The 16,215-nt window shown below is 37.0% G+C and overlaps 1 protein-coding gene across 3 annotated transcripts in view; it reads right to left on the bottom strand.

The window, feature by feature from the left end:
- PUM3 (pumilio RNA binding family member 3) overlaps positions 1 to 16,215 on the bottom strand; it is a 41,889-nt gene that overhangs the window by 15,039 nt on the left and 10,635 nt on the right. For all 3 annotated transcript variants that reach the window (XM_025281560.3, XM_025281561.3, XM_044939913.2), the window contains exons 6-13: positions 12,969 to 13,062; positions 12,651 to 12,717; positions 11,327 to 11,501; positions 10,272 to 10,375; positions 9,050 to 9,128; positions 6,109 to 6,207; positions 4,967 to 5,020; positions 1,636 to 1,716 (exon numbers count right to left, since the gene is read on the bottom strand). In XM_025281560.3, the coding sequence (XP_025137345.3) occupies positions 1,636 to 1,716; positions 4,967 to 5,020; positions 6,109 to 6,207; positions 9,050 to 9,128; positions 10,272 to 10,375; positions 11,327 to 11,501; positions 12,651 to 12,717; positions 12,969 to 13,062 (753 nt within the window). The remainder of the gene's footprint in view (positions 1 to 1,635; positions 1,717 to 4,966; positions 5,021 to 6,108; positions 6,208 to 9,049; positions 9,129 to 10,271; positions 10,376 to 11,326; positions 11,502 to 12,650; positions 12,718 to 12,968; positions 13,063 to 16,215) is intronic.

Below are 16,215 nucleotides of genomic sequence, written 5' to 3'. Positions count from 1 at the left end.
GTTTAATGATACACAGAACCCAGTGAGCATTTGTCAGCCAGAGGCAGGACATCAGCAAATGAGGCCATTTTCAGCGTAAGCTACCGTAAGTATGAGAAAGTCACTAGGAATGTGGATTAAACAGTTGTGGGAATCAAGCTGATAAGCATGAGGAATTAACACTGCTTCAACAGCAACTGTAAGTGGGATAAATCTTTGGAAAAAAAAAAATCTAGCAGACAATTGTGGCAAATTCTGAAGAAGTTGGGTTTCTCTTAAAATCCATTTGGAACAGTTATGCAAATTTCAGTTGTCATGAAAATATTAAACAAAAGCAAGGGTTCAATAGCCCAGTCTGTTTCCATTTTCATGAAACAACTTTATTCATTAGCCAATCTATGGCCTCACATTTCTGTCACTGGAATGAAAAACAAGCATTATTGATTGGAGTCAAAAGGGTAATAAAGTCACAAGGAATGTGTCAAAATACTCAGTTAGTGACATGAAAGTCTTGCCAACTTGTTTCTTCCCACAATCCTATTCCAGAGAAAGTCATCACAATCTTAAAACAGTCAAGGGAAAAGCTGGAAAATGACAGCAAGGGCATGAGAAATTCACATACTGGGACGTACAGCTGGCTTCTAAGAGAACAAATCTCCTGCCCCTGCACTAGTTGGGATATTCTCCCTGATCACCCAGCTCCACTGGTCCAGATAGGACTGAGAGAGGCCTCAGCACCTCCACAGCCAACAGGGCAATCCTCTTTCTGAACATTCATATGCTGCTCCCTACAGACAGTGTGGAAGCAGCTTCTGTCACTGAGATGTCTGCAATGACCCCATCTATGTCTAACACCCTTCAGATGAACAACTGGTGTCTATACATATGTGGTTTTAAAACCCTTCCCTTATCCCTTCCCCTACAACCTGTATCACACATCCAACACCACTTGTCCGCTAGAAATAAAGGAAGGAAAAATAAAAGCAGATCACAGGGTCAGAAGTCAGAAAAGTAATTAAAGAACAAAGAAAATTATTTCATAATGCAGTTTCTACATTGGTGCAAGTTTTTTTTTTTTTTTAAAGAGAATATTCAGTTTTTCAGAGGGCAAATTTAGTCAGGACAATGTATTGATAAGGCAGGACAGATGTATTGATAAGCTGTACAGAGGTAGTTTCTCCAAAGGGCGAGAGAAAAAGGTCGTGGATATCTTCTACCTGGGGGGACGTAAGTTCCTGAATAACTGAAGAATTATGTAAATAAATTTCTGATCAAATCTAAACACTGCATTGCTGATTTTTCATTTACTATGGGGTTGGCCAAAAAGTTCATTAGAGTTTTTCCATAGTATTGTATGGAAAAACCCAAAAGAACTTTTTGGCCAACCCCAAATCATATGGTCTAAGAAGTCATGCTATCCTAATTTAAGCAGTCTTTTACGTGTTTAAAGCAATATTAATTAGTAATATCAAGTAACAAGATTATGGTTTGTAAAGGAATAAAGCAATCCCCCAAATTAGGCTTAATTAAGGCAACTAAAAAATAACAAATACCGACAGAAAGCACACTTTACACATCTATGTGTGAAATCAAACTTAAATGTTTAAAAATGATATATCCATTTAACTTAAATTCAAGACCATGCAAATTACTTACTGATATGATTATCTGTTTCACAAGCTTTGTATCATCAATACAATCAAAGGCTGCCAGTAAAACCAAGTGGGAATATTGGCCCTGTTGGAATTAGAAACCAGTAAAAATTAAAAGATACACAGATTCTCCCTTTTCTTTCACCCATGGAGTTACTTTATTAAGGTTATCAACCTGACAACTTATCCAGCATAATAGAAATGGGATAGATAAAAGTCACTCAAAGAAACGTGCTCTCTTATCAGGACCTAGTTAATTACATTCTAGGTTGAGTAACAAAAAGAAAGAAACAGAGGAGCACATTCTTCAATATCAAATAGCTGAGACTCATTTTTGAAACTAACCAGATACCTCTCAAAAACAGGTATCCTGTTAATGAATAGCTACTTTAAAATTAAATTCAAAAGAAAATTACAGTCAAAATGGGAGGAAAAAAAGGAATATAAAATAATACGTTAAACTATGTATAGCATTTCAATTATGAAAATAAAAATAAAATAATATATATATAAAATATACATAATACACACACAAGAAATCCTGGAAGGAAAAATACTGTCACCTTTGGGTTGAAGGATTACAAATGATTTTTCACTTTCTTTTGAAAAATTACATAATTGCTTTAAAATAATCTTTATATAAGATTTTTATATATATATTTTTATATATATAAGATCTTTATATAAGAATATACTTATATACTGCATATGAGAATAAGATAAAGTGAATTGCTTTTAAAAATTACAGCAGCACGAGAGTACAGAAATATACATTAGGACTTTCACAACTGTCGCTCTTTAAATAACAGAATTATTTTCATAATGCTGACAATGTTCCAAAGATTTAAAGAATTTCTACTTTATGTTAAAGAAGAGTTTTCAAAGCTTGTGGCTTTGAAACTTTTCTATCCCAGATGATGATATAAATCTTTTTTTTTTTTTTAACTCTAGAAGTATTTGACTTTTGCAACCAACCAATGGGTTTCCCTAGTGATATACAGATATATAGAGAGAGAAATAAAATGATCCCTGAGATGAATTAAGTGAAGGAAACAAAGTAGAGAACACTGTGCTTATAGTACACAACCACTGGTTTTCTGGTTCTTTAAGTCCCATATTGCTTTTCCTGTGGCCATGTATGGATGTGAGAGTTGGACTGTGAAGAAGGCTGAGCGCCGAAGAATTGATGCTTTTGAACTGTGGTGTTGGAGAAGACTCTTGAGAGTCCCTTGGACTGCAAGGAGATCCAACCAGTCCATTCTGAAGGAGATCAACCCTGGGATTTCTTTGGAAGGAATGATGCTAAAGCTGAAACTCCAGTACTTTGGCCACCTCATGCCAAGAGTTGACTCACTGGAAAAGACTCTGATGCTGGGAGGGATTGGGGGCAGGAGGAGAAGGGGACGACAGAGGATGAGATGGCTGGATGGCATCACTGACTTGATGGGCGTGAGTCTCAGTGAACTCCAGGAGTTGGTGATGGACAGGGAGGCCTGGCGTGCTGCAATTCAAGGGGTAGCTAAGAGTTGGACACGACTGAGCAACTGCTCTGATCTGATCTGATCTGAAGTCCCATATACGGAAGTGTGTGCAGTGCAAAATATCACTGGGTGAATACAGAAGATGGAACAGAATTTAAGTGAGAAACAGACAATTCTACAATTATAGCTATAAGTTTTACGACACTTCCTCAGCAACTGACAGAAGTGGACAGTGATAAATAAGTCAGTAAAAACATCCATGATCTGAAAACACTACCAATCATTTTGATCTAACTGACATTTATAGAGGACTACAGCCACACATTCTTTTCAAGACATTAAGATAGACCATATGCTGGGCCATAAAATAAGTCATAAATTTTAAAAGACTGAAATAATACAGAGTATATCCTAATATATGGAAATTAAACACTTCCAAATAACCCAGAGACCAAACCCATGGACAGTATTAGTTTATCTCACCTCCTTAGAAGCAACTCCTTAAGATAAAACAGGCACTGCACTGCTAATTTGTTAACTTTGTAACACCTTGTGGGGATTTGGTTCTCCAAAGAAAAATTATTGTTGATATAACAAAATTGGAAAACAATCTAAATTTATTACTGAAGACTTTTACTATTAATACCTTTCATAACTTTCTCTTTTGATGTCATTTTATTTTTAAATTTTTATTTTATATTGGAGTACAATCGATTTACAATGTTGTGTTAGTTTCAGCTGTAGAGCAAAGTGATTCAGTTATATATATACATGGAGTTCTCTGTGCTTCACAGTAGATCTTTGTCGATTATTCACTCTCTATATAGTAGTGTGTATATGTTAATCCCAAACTCCTAATTTATCCACCCCTCCCAAATAAGGGAACTTTCCAGTAACATTCTATTTTTATTCATTTCTAAATCAAAATATTCAAATTAAAATGCTATACAAAAAGATTTAATGATGAATCATAAAAATTTCTCATACTTTGAAAACAACTCATTAGAGAATCTCTTACTCCATTTTGTTCCAAGCAAGTTGGCTGCCTTCTCAGTGGTTTTATACTCTCTTCCTAGTCTAGAACCCTACAGAAGATGACAGGTATGTACATAATCTCAGAGCTCTAATTTATCTGAGTTTGAATTATCATTTACTATATCAAGTATTCATTAGATGCCAATAGTGCTTACTGGAATTTTTTACAGGAAAAAGTTGTTGATATCACTCATTTTTAGTTCACCTGCAAATTAGAAGCTATAAAACATAATATAAAAAATAATTCAAAAATTGAAAATTAATGCTTATTACTACATACATTTTAGAATTACTATGGAAAATGATTTAGTTTATTTAAATACAGAGATATTATTTTTTGAGGTAATTATTTCCTCAGAAGAAACACATTTTATATCCTCTAATTTCATTTGAAAAGCTGTTAAAACATCTCCAAAAGATTTCAAAGAATTAAAAAAAAAAAATTTCAAAGACTTATAAAACTTAGAACTAAAATTTTCTTTGACCACACTAAAGAGAGACAAGTTTCACTTTCTGTTATGTTTTTGATGATAATGAAAACGGGTAACAAGTTTCTGAAGTGCAGTTTCCCTAAAGACTAAATATTAAGGTCTTCAAAATTATCTAATAAAAATGGAAAACTTTCAATGTCAAATGAAAAACAAACTCATTTCGTATAAATTTAATAATATGTAAAAATACATGTATATGCATATATTTAGATTATAATGAAATAAAATAACAAGTAATTTTCTTTATAATTTTCTAATTTCCTATAATAGACACAAATGCATTTACTGTTAAAAAGTATTAAAAGAAATACGCAGTTTTTATACTTACATTAGCCACCTTTTCAATATAAGTCTTCATTGTTTTCACAATCACTTTTCTGTCCTTAAAAAAGAAAAATTGTCTCAATGAACTTACAGTTACTGATTTAGTTATAGATAGCTATAGATTAAGGTATTTCGTAGTTAGAAATTTTATATAATCCTAAACTTCCACTAGAGTGGCATACTTTTCATTAGTGAAAACAGTTATTTAGCCAGAACAAAAAAATGCAATATACTATAAGAATTCCTCTCAGAGCTACTATAATCTTAGACTTCTTTGTGACACTCCATTGAGACATAAATATGGAAGCATGAAATTATCAGCTGCAAGGCAAGCCTGGTAAAACTATCTTCCTTCATACTAAAAACCGAGATCCCTCTTCCAATATCTGAGCTGTCTTCAAATGCATAAAAGTCAAGCATACAGATGGCATTCAATACATTATTTATTGAATAGAAATTAAATTTGTATTAAGAACTGGACAAAGTACAATTGTCCTTTAAAGGAGAATATACCAATTAAGGAAATGAGGATCATTTCTATTTAGCTTCTATAATTAATATGGATCTGTAGCATTTCCCTCAAAGTACTTAAGACCCAGAGGAGCAATGCATGGCTGTACATTTTCTTTTCTTTCCTCTTCCTTCCCAGCACTAAGACCATTAAATAAGGAATCAAAGAAACTGACAGGTACCAAAACTTTTAAAAACCCGAACATAAACATTGTTTGGGCTTCCCTGATGGCTCAGTGGTAAAGAAACTGCCTGCAACGCAGGAGACACAGGTTCAAATCCCTGTTTGGGAAGATCCCCCGGAGAAAGAAATGGCAACTCACTCCAGTATTCTTGCCTAGAGAATCCCTTGGACAGAGAAGCCTGACGAGCTATAATCCACTGGGTCACAAAAGAATCGGATGCGACTTAGCAACTAAACAACAAATACCGTGTTTATCTCCTTGACAGATCCCTTCCCATACAATGACAACACAGGGTCTTCAAACTTGAAGACTCCAGCAGAGAAGAAACAAGAGGCTCAAAGAGGAGCCAGTTTCTGCGAGGCCTTGAGGTACAACTTTGCAAAGATGATACTGTGCACAACAGGGCAAGACCCCAAGGAGACTGAAAATGCAATCCCTGACTGACGCTTACCTTGGGCGTGCCATGCCAGAGGCAGTGCATGGCCACTCTGGCGCCATCGTGCGTGTGTGCCAGGTACACCACTGCTTCTCGGATGGCTTCAATCATTTCCTGGGGAATAAATGCAGTCAGGGCTTTGGTTTACTCTTTCTTTTTGCTTTTCACAGTCTGTCTAGTGAGGAGCAGTAATGCACAGAGAATGAAAGGCAGAGAATATAGGTAGCAAACAACTTAATTTTTAATTTTGTAGACAGGCATGCATACATATAACTGCTTCCTAGAAACATTCTTTTTCTATCAAAAGCAGTAAACGTTGCCCACAGGCAATTTCTATTAAAATACCTAAGTTTCATCAAAGTCTATTCAGAAAAGTATGTATACAGTGGACCCCTGAGTGTGATTTGAAGAAGGTTCACTTACACATGAATTTTTGTCACTAATATGTACTACAGCACTATACCATCTGCAGTTGGGTAAATCCCCATCCCTGATAGGGCAGGGATGATTACAGGTGGGTTTCTGACTGAGGACAGAGGACAGGAGTGTCAGTACCCCTAACTCCCATACTGTTCAAGGGTTAACTGTATATGTATAGTATATTCTCAATGACTTTTCAAGAAAAAAGAAATCTAAGAACTGGCTGTGGTATAAGAAGAGAGCTTTTAACTTAAAAAGCCAGATAAATAAAACGTTCTTCCAAAAAAGTCAAAATAATAATTTTGTCTGAAAACATTTTTCTTTTTTTAGTTTATCAATGGATTACCTCTGGAAATCACATTAATAATTCACCATCAAGACACTTAAGTAACATTTCTCTTAAGAAAAATTAATCTCTATATTGACATTTAGACTAGGCCTTCACTTAAACAGATGGGGAAACAGTGGAAACAGTGGCTGAGTTTATTCTTCTAGGCCCCAAAATCACTGCAGATGATGATTGCAGCCATGAAATTAAAAGACGCTTACTCCTTGGAAGGAAAGTTATGACCAACCTAGATAGCATATTGAAAAGCAGAGATATTACTTTGCCAACAAAGGTTCGTCTAGTCAAGGCTATGGTTTTTCCAGTGGTCATGTATGGATGTGAGAGTTGGACTGTGAAGAAAGCTGAGTGCCGAAGAATTGATGCTTTTGAACTGTGGTGTCGTAGAAAACTCTTGAGAGTCCCTTGGACTGCAAGGAGATCCAACCAGTCCATTTTGAAGGAAATCAGCCCTGGGTGTTCTTTGGAAGGAATGATGCTAAAGCTGAAACTCCAGTACTTTGGCCACCTCATGCCAAGAGTTGACTCATTGGAAAAGACCCTGATCTGGGAGGGATTGGGGGCAGGAGGAGAAGGGGACAACAGAGGAGGAGATGGCTGGATGGCATCACTGACTCGATGGACGTGAGTCTGAGTGAACTCTGGGAGTTGGTGATGGACAGGGAGGCCTGGTGTGCTGCGATTCATGGGGTTGCAAAGAGTTGGACACGACTGAGCAACTGAACTGAACTGAAATGAACTGACCTTTTAGTAAAACCCAGTCATTAATTACCTTTTAGTAAAACCCAGTCATTAAAGTATTATGAGGTAATTTTAGCTATTTTTAGTCTTTATTCTCTGCTTTCAATGTATACATATATTTTGTAATTATATTTGGAAGACAAGCATATAGGACAAGATGAGTTCTGCCCACTAATAGCTGCAGGGCCAGTTTAATCCATTCCCAATTTTAAAAATTTATATTAAGTAAATACAAAGTCTCCTGCCAGGAAGGAGAAAAGTAGCCTATTTTTATCAATAAGGAACAAAAAATTCCACTTGTAACTATCTTACAACCCTTTTCAAGAGTACAGCTTTCAGCTTACATATCTAAACTTATGAATCTCTTCAAAGCTATCCAGTTGGGGAGTTACACATATATTCCAATCATGCTTCTTTCATCTCCAAAGGTTTTCTTTTTTTTTTTAAATCTATTGAAAATGCCCCAGGGCCCACAAAGATTTGTCTGTTTCCTTATATTCACACTAAGTTCCCAATGATTTTTTGGCTATTACTAAAACACATTCAACACTAAAGATAAACACTTTATGGAATATATTAAAATGATCATTTTCTCAGTTCTGAAAATAAAGTCCTGCCTCAGAAAATCCAGAACTATGAGATACTGTGCCGGAAACGAGAGCGATCCTTCCAAAGAGAAGCAGCAGCTGCTACATTCACTAAACTACGTGCTTAGATAGGTGGCTACACTTGGAAAACTATTTTGCATGTCAATTTTGAGAGGGTCAAAATTCCTATGAATGTTCACTCTGGCATATTTGTAAAAAAAAAAAAAAAGTGAATCTCACTATTTGGTTATTGCTTATTATTAGAATGAGAACAAATGGACAATGAATTCACAGTATGATGAAGCAAGCAAAATTCAAGGGACTAAATGAATTCTCATCTATACTCCCATCATTGACTTGAAGGGCAGTGCAATTTACCTTCACTCTCATATAAGGTCCAGTCTTTCACGCTCCATTTAGTTTTACCTAAGTATCCTCCAGTCACCTTTTAACACCAATATAATTTCTTTTTCATTTTTTTTGGTATCAATAAAGGTGAATTTCAAACTCCTTGAATGCTGAATATTCCTCCATGTGTTAGTTAATTTTCTGATTATGTTAAGCTAGAGTATACTCTCCAGACTGTAATTAAAATATGAAAATTCAATAGAACTGATAAAACTATGGTCAGGTCTACTGTCTTTCTAGCAAAAGTCTAAATGGAATTTAGTCTAAATTCCATAGACTAAAAAAGTCTAAATGGAAGAAGTAGACTTCTTCAAAGGAAGTAGAGAGCATTATCTTTTCTAAATAAGGAAACAATTCTTTAAAAATTTCAAAAACCAATATACATGAAAGAAGTATTTCACATTTTTACACAGCACTCAATGTTTCAGTTTAAAAACTAAAACCAAGAACTTACTGATCTTAGCTTCGGGGGTGCATAGGTGAAAAAGTCCAAAAATACTTTATGTACCAGTGAGTGCTTAATCACAGCTTCTCTGAAAACAGAAAAGAAAAAAAAAAACGGTCAGAAATGGTAGTATAATAATACAGAGATAGGTAACTTTGGTTGTCCTAAGATAATCAAAACAACTGAAATGGTTTTAGCAAATGTCATTTGTCATAAAAAGATTATCTTCAGCAACACCAAGACTTGAAAAAAAACTTTCAGACCTATAAAAATATTAGTGCCATCTACAACCAAGACCAGAATACAAATTTCTAGTACCTAAACAGCAAATATGAAATTATTATTCAAAACACACTCAATTTTCTTCAATAAAGCCATTAACTTTCTTTTACCCAACAATGGACACGTGATTAGAAATCCACATGTGGACTACATTTTAATGGCTATTTTCTTTTTGTCATGCCTCCTTTATAATGTATCTGTTTAACAAAAACATTTCCGCAATTAAAACTTAAACAGATCAAAGTAAAAGTGAAGTCGCTCAGTCGTGTCCGACTCTTTTCGACCCCATGGACTGTAGCCTACCAGGCTCTCTGTCCATGGGATTTTCCAGGTAATAGTACTGGAGTGGATTGCCATTTCCTTCTCCAGGGGATCTTCCTGACCCAGGGATCGAACCCAGGTCTCCCGTATTGTAGACAGACGCTTTACCGCCTGAGCCAGCAATTGCAACAACACCTAACTGATCCAAGCCTCCTAGCGTGACACATGATGAATTCAGATGTACAGTGTAGGTTAATGATCAGGCACCAAATTTAAGTTCACATGGAATATCCAAGTAGAAGGCAAAAATAAGCTGCTTTTAATGGCAAAGCACTGTTCTGAGCGCTTTAGAAATAGTAACTCGTTTAATTTTCATAAAACTCCATGAAATAAATACTATTATTACAATTATATGGATAGGGAAACTGAGGCACAGAGAAGTTAAGTTGCCCAAGGGCACAGAGTCAGTAATTGAGGAAAGCACCAGGATTCACAACCCAGGAAGTCTGGTTTCAGAGCAACGCCCTAATGCCAAGTAGGCCACATACATGGACTTTTAAGTCTCACAATCCAATTTATATAGTAGACCATAACTGGCAAACTATTCACCTTTCCTATGCAAAGCCTACATAAAACTTTCCCCTTTCAAATGCTATTTGTTAATAAAACACAAAAAAAGTTTTCTTACTTTTGGGCCATTGGAGTTAGAATCTGTTTCATTTCATCCATGATAAGCTCTAATTTTTCTGGCTGTACCTCTAATACTTTGTCCAGAGTTGGGTGATCTGCTGACTGCAACAGAAGAAAAATCAAGCCCCTCTAAATTTGATCAGGTTTCTCCAACTTTAGACCAAAGAAAATCAATTAGAGTCATTTTACATAAACGTAAATTTTTAGATTTCCCATATTTACATAATAAAAGCACCTCTGTGGATATACTCAGAGTAATTCCTGATTATCTAATTCTCATTTGATGTACACCATTGTACTTTCAGGCTAAATATCCAACCAAATCAAAAGCTAGCCATTAAAGACCTGCCAAGCACTTAACAAGTGCCTATTCACAAGACCAAGTAGTCAGTTAACAAAGTCTTGCCACCATGTGTTCTGTGATTAGCTGGACATTCCTAGAGTGACTGTGACAAAGGAGCACTAAGTTCAAGCCAGGAGCGGAACCTGACTAGCAGAAGAAACCCAGGAACCAATCCATCTCCCTTGAGATAAATGTGTGTACTTGTGTCTAAGGTCTGAACTAGATCCCTTAACTGTCCTAGTCCCACTACTAGCCTTGTAGTACACCCAGGGTTGGGTCTCTCCACTCTGCGTCCTCTCCACGTAGGACCCAGAGAAGGGTCATCCACAGCCAACAGGGAGCTCGATGCCCTTCAACCAGGGCTGGTTAGCGAGTGTTTACAAAGCTCCATCAAGAATCTTCCTAGGTCTATCTGACTACTGTAGCAACAGAAGTATTGAAGCAGTACACAAGAGTACTTGCAAAGGAGTAACGCAAGCAGTTTTAATTTATAGGGGATTTAAAGATCGCGCTCAGGGAAAGAGAAATTTAAATATGATCCCTTGCTCAATACACCAGAGACAAAATACTCCAAGAGGATAAAAGCTAGGAGACAGTCTCTTAAAAGAACAACCAAAGGAAAAATACATTCTGAATATAGGGCACTGGAAAGTAAGGAACAGCACAAAGGAAAAGTAAATCTAGAGGAAAAAACTGTCTTGAAGCATCACCTTGTAAAGCTGGAACGTGTTCCCATAGAGTTCCTCCGTCAGCATGTTCCTCTGCTCCAGGATGGCTTTGTCATTGTAGGCGTACTCCACAATGGCGGACGCTTCCGCGTGCCGCAGGAGCTTCCTCACGTGGCCCTTAAAGCTTCGTATTATCTCTGCGATCTGTGCTTTACTCCTAAATCCGAAGTGACCACAGGAAAAGTAAGTGATACAAGGAAAAAGCTGGGTGGTGACAAAACACACACACTTCTCCTGAGACCTCTCATCATTGTGTGTGTGTGGGAGCGACTACCCCAGAGAAATGCTGTGAGAAGGAAAACCAAATCGCCCTGTATTTCCACCTTGTATTTCCTTGCCTTTTTTCCTCTTTTTGGCCATGCTGTGCAGCTTATGGGAATCTTAGTTCTCCAACCAGGGATTGAACCCAGGCCCTCAGAAGTGAAAGCATGGAATCCTAACCACTGGACCACCAGCAAATTTTCTGTGACTTGAGGGGCAGGCTGCCTAGGTTTGAAACCTGGCTCTGCTGACCAGCTCAGACTGCCTGAGCAAGATATTTAACTGCTCTGTGCTTCAGCTTCTTCAGTCATAAAATGGAAAGAATAAGGTTACTGTGAGGATAAATGAGTTAAGGCACACTGAGAACTGTAAGCAGCACATAGTAAGTGCTCCATAAATGTCAGTTCCCATCAGGAAACTGTTTAGCTTGAAAGAAGTTGGGTAGAAGGAGAAAAGGAGAAGGTAAAAGTCAAAGTGCAGGATAATATGAATAAAACATATTCCAGGATTCTCTTTTAAAACAGGACTTAATCACAAGTATTTCTATTCTATCCTAAAATAATCAAGAGGCCAATAATTCCAGTCAGGAATACAGTTTTTAGGAATTTGCCAGCTGTCCTGTTTGTTGTTGGTTAGCACATTTTGGCACTTTATTATACTTGGGAGGGCAAGATGAGTATTAATCCCACCTGGTTTAGGAAATCCTCCTATCTTGACATTTCCTAACCCATTCACCCTGGTTTGGTCTACTCACCTACCCCTCACACCACTCCAACCTCTAAATAACTTGTGACTAATTACAAGTTCATTATAACCATTTCTCTTCTTCCAGGACTGCAAGATATACTTGTAAGGTCAATGAAGGCAATACTACCTTTTACATTTTTTCAATAACTGTTTCTTAAGACCATATTCCTTGCAAACATCACCAGCATCTGCTTAAGGCTACTATTATGGTCACAGATTTTTAAGAAACATTTGCACACAATACGTTATCCAAATCTTAAAAAACTAATTAAAATATTTTATAAATAAAACAACTCACCCATACATGAGAAACTTCTTAACAATATTTCTGGAATATTTAGCTTTACTTAACTCAACCAAATCACCTGAAAAACAAAATACATTACAATGATTGGGTAACCTCCAGAAACAAGGAGAGAACTGAACGCACAATCCTGGGAATGCAAACAAATCGCTCCCCATTTGTCCCAGGCAAAAACACACAAAAACAGAAAAGGTCCTGCTGAGGACACTCTGCTAGTCCTCAACAGAATTCTTTTTCAACACAGTGTTTGGGTAGTTCAAGAGAAAACAAGCAACTTTATACCAATGATTACAAAATACATATAAGAAATACCTCGCAATTCTTCAAAAGCCTGTTTCCTTTGCTCTTCATTGCCAAACTGAATGTAACACTGGATCACTCGAGTTGAATCGTGCGCAAATGCAATCTGTAGGAAAACAGTTGGGGCCTTTAGACAAATCTCCCTGAAAATGTATGTTTCTATCATATTACTTATGTTGTGTTGCTCCCTCTTTTACAACTCCTTGGGAGGAGGAAAAAAAAAAAAAAAGGGTCTTCACGGCTAATCAAATCTACATTACTTGGGAGTAAAATTCTTTATTTAATTGTTCAGAGTGGCACTCTGGTTTTGCTGGCTACTGTATGGCATTGAGATAGGACTGGATTTAACTATTTTGTAAGATTTTATCATTATAATTAAAACCAAACCAAATCTGTACAATGATTATACATACTGTATTTCTCATTTCTCTGACAGTTACTTTACCTAAAAGAGGAATTTTCCAGGGCAAAAATTCTATTATGCTAAGATTTTTTTTTTTTTTTTTAATATAAATGATCTAGGAATGTTTGGCTTTGGCAACCAAAGTCTTGCTACATAAATAATTATATCCAGATACACACTGCAATTACATTATGAGCTAATCACTCCATTTCTCACATTTTCATTATAATTCCTGAATATACATCCAGTTATATTCCTAGAAAAGTATTTCAAATCTGATTCTCCAACCTTAACCCCCTCACAACTACTGGATGGATTAGATCCTCATTGATGGACTTCCTGATTAATTTTCTAAAGCAATAACCACAGATAATCAGTCATGCACTATTACTTTTTATATACTAGTCTATTTTAATAGTGCTTATTACCTGTTGCTAAGTCTGTCTTTAATTTTTAAATTCTAACAAATCTGAAGGTAAAGGTGTATCTTCATCAAAGTCACAGGTTGTGGAAGAATTTGCTTAAGGGAGATCTCTATAGACCATTTTTGATAAATTTTTTAAAATAATTTTAAAAAATCATTCTGAGATTTCCCTGGTGGTCCAGTGGTTAAGAATCCACCTGCCAATGCAGGGGACATGGGTTCAATCCCCAGTCTGGGAAGATCCCACACACTGTGGGACAACTAGGCCCGTGTGCGACAACTACTGAGCCTGCGTTCTAGAGCTGAGAGCTGCTACTACTGAAGCCCATGTGCCAGAGCCCATGCTCTGCAACAAGGAAGTCACTGCAATGAGAAGCCTTTGCACCACCACTAGGGTAGCCCCTGTGTGTCCCAATAGACAAAGCTCAGGTGCAGCAACGAAGACCCAGTGCAGCCATAAATAAATAAATAAACAGAGTTATTATTTTTTAAAATTAGGCTGTTTTGTGCATATATTGATTACCTACTATGTAACCAATGTATGTGGTTTAAATTATTTTTCCGATGTAGAGTTAAAAGTGAGTTGGTGTTATTAGATATTTATAGATGAAAGTAAGTTTATGAGAAATTAAGAAACTTGCTATCCTTACAACTCTGGAATGAATTTCTTTGAGCCCAGATGCTGTTGTTGTTCTTCACTCCCTGCCCACCCGCCCCCCCCCTCCCCATTTGCCATGCAGTAATGGGGCCAGATGCCATGATCTTAGTTTTTTTAATATTTAGTTTTAAGCCAGTTGTTTCACTCTCCTCCTTCACCTTCATCAAGAGGCTCTTTAGCTTCTCCTCGCTTTCTGCCATTAGAGTGGTATCATCCACATATCTGAGGTTGTTGATGTTTCTCCCACCTATCTTGATTCCAGCCTGTAACTCATCCAGCCTGCCATTTCTCATGATGTGCTCAGCGTATATCACATCTCATGATGTGACAGCAGACAGCCTTGTCATACTCCTTTCATAATCATGAACCAATTAGTTGTTCCATACTTGCTTCTTGTTCCATACGGCATACACATTTCTCAAGAGACAGGTAGGATGGTCTGGTATTCCCATCTCTTTAAGAGCTTTCCAGTTCGTTATAATCCACATAGTCAAGGGCTTCAGAGTAGTCAATGAAACAGAGGTAGATGTTTTTCTGGAGTTCCCGATCTCTATGATCCAGCAAATGTGGGCAATTTTCTCTCTGATTCCTCTTCCTTTTCTAAACCCTGCTTGGACATCTGGAAATTCTTGGTTCGTATAATGCTGAAGCCTAGCATGCAAGATTTTAAGCATGACCTTACTAGCATGGGAGATGAGCGCAACTATCTGATGTTAGCACATTCTTGAGTATTACTCCTCTTGGGAATTGGGATGAGGATTGACCTTTTCCAGTCCTGTGGCCACTGCTGGGTATTTCAGATTTGCTGACATATTAAATGTAACACTTTGATGGCATCATCCTTTAGGGTTTTGAATAGTTTTACTGGCATTCTATCATATCCACTAGCTTTATTAACAGCAGTGCTTCCTAAGGCCCACTTGACTTTGCTCTCCAGACTGTCTGGCTCTGGGTGACTGACCACATCATCACAGCAATCTGGTTCTCTTAGATCTTTTTTGTACCGTTCTTCTGTGTATTCTTTCGATCTCTTCTGGATCTCTTCAATGTCTACTAGGTCTCTACCGTTTCTGTCATTTATTGTGCCCATCTTTGGGTAAAATATTCCTTTGATATTTCCAGTTTTCCTGAAGAGATCTCTAGTCTTTCCTCTTCTGTTGCTTTCTTCTAGTTTCACGTACAGTTCATTGAAGAAGGCTTTCTTGTCTCTCTGTGCTGTTTTTTGGAAATCTGCGTTTAGTTGGATATGCTATTCCCCTTCTCCCTTGCTTCTTGCTTCTCTTCTTTCTTTAGCTATTTGTAAGGCCTCCTCAGATAACCACTTTGCCATCTTGCTTTTCTTTTTCTTTGGGATGGTTTTATTCGCTGCCTCCTGTACAATATTATAGACCTCCATCCATAGTTCTTCAGGCACACTGTTTACAAGTTCTAATCCCTTGAATCTATCAAATGTCTAATAGGGATGAAGACTAAGCTAAAGGATACAAAGTATGCACTGGTTACCAAAGCTGCTGGCACACAGTAAAGAATAAATGGGCTGTCTTGTCTAAAAGCACAGATTAACTCCCAAGTCCATGGGCATCAGTAGTCACAATAACCTAAGGGTAAATGAGAAGGATCTTAAGCGTGCATGATTTATAAATTGAGAATAAGAGGTTACTGTTAGAGATGAGTAGTTCTATCCTAAAAAGATCTTGCTGGCTTTAAGAACGCAGCAGCTGGAAACTTGCTATTGGAAAACAGTCCTTCAAATTTCAATACAGCATTTGTTTAG

The sequence above is a fragment of the Bubalus bubalis genome, chromosome 3 (genome assembly GCF_019923935.1).
Source record: "Bubalus bubalis isolate 160015118507 breed Murrah chromosome 3, NDDB_SH_1, whole genome shotgun sequence".
Lineage (NCBI taxonomy): Eukaryota > Metazoa > Chordata > Mammalia > Artiodactyla > Bovidae > Bubalus > Bubalus bubalis.
Note: the sequence above shows the minus strand (reverse complement) of the source record. Positions and strands in the feature narration are given on the sequence as shown.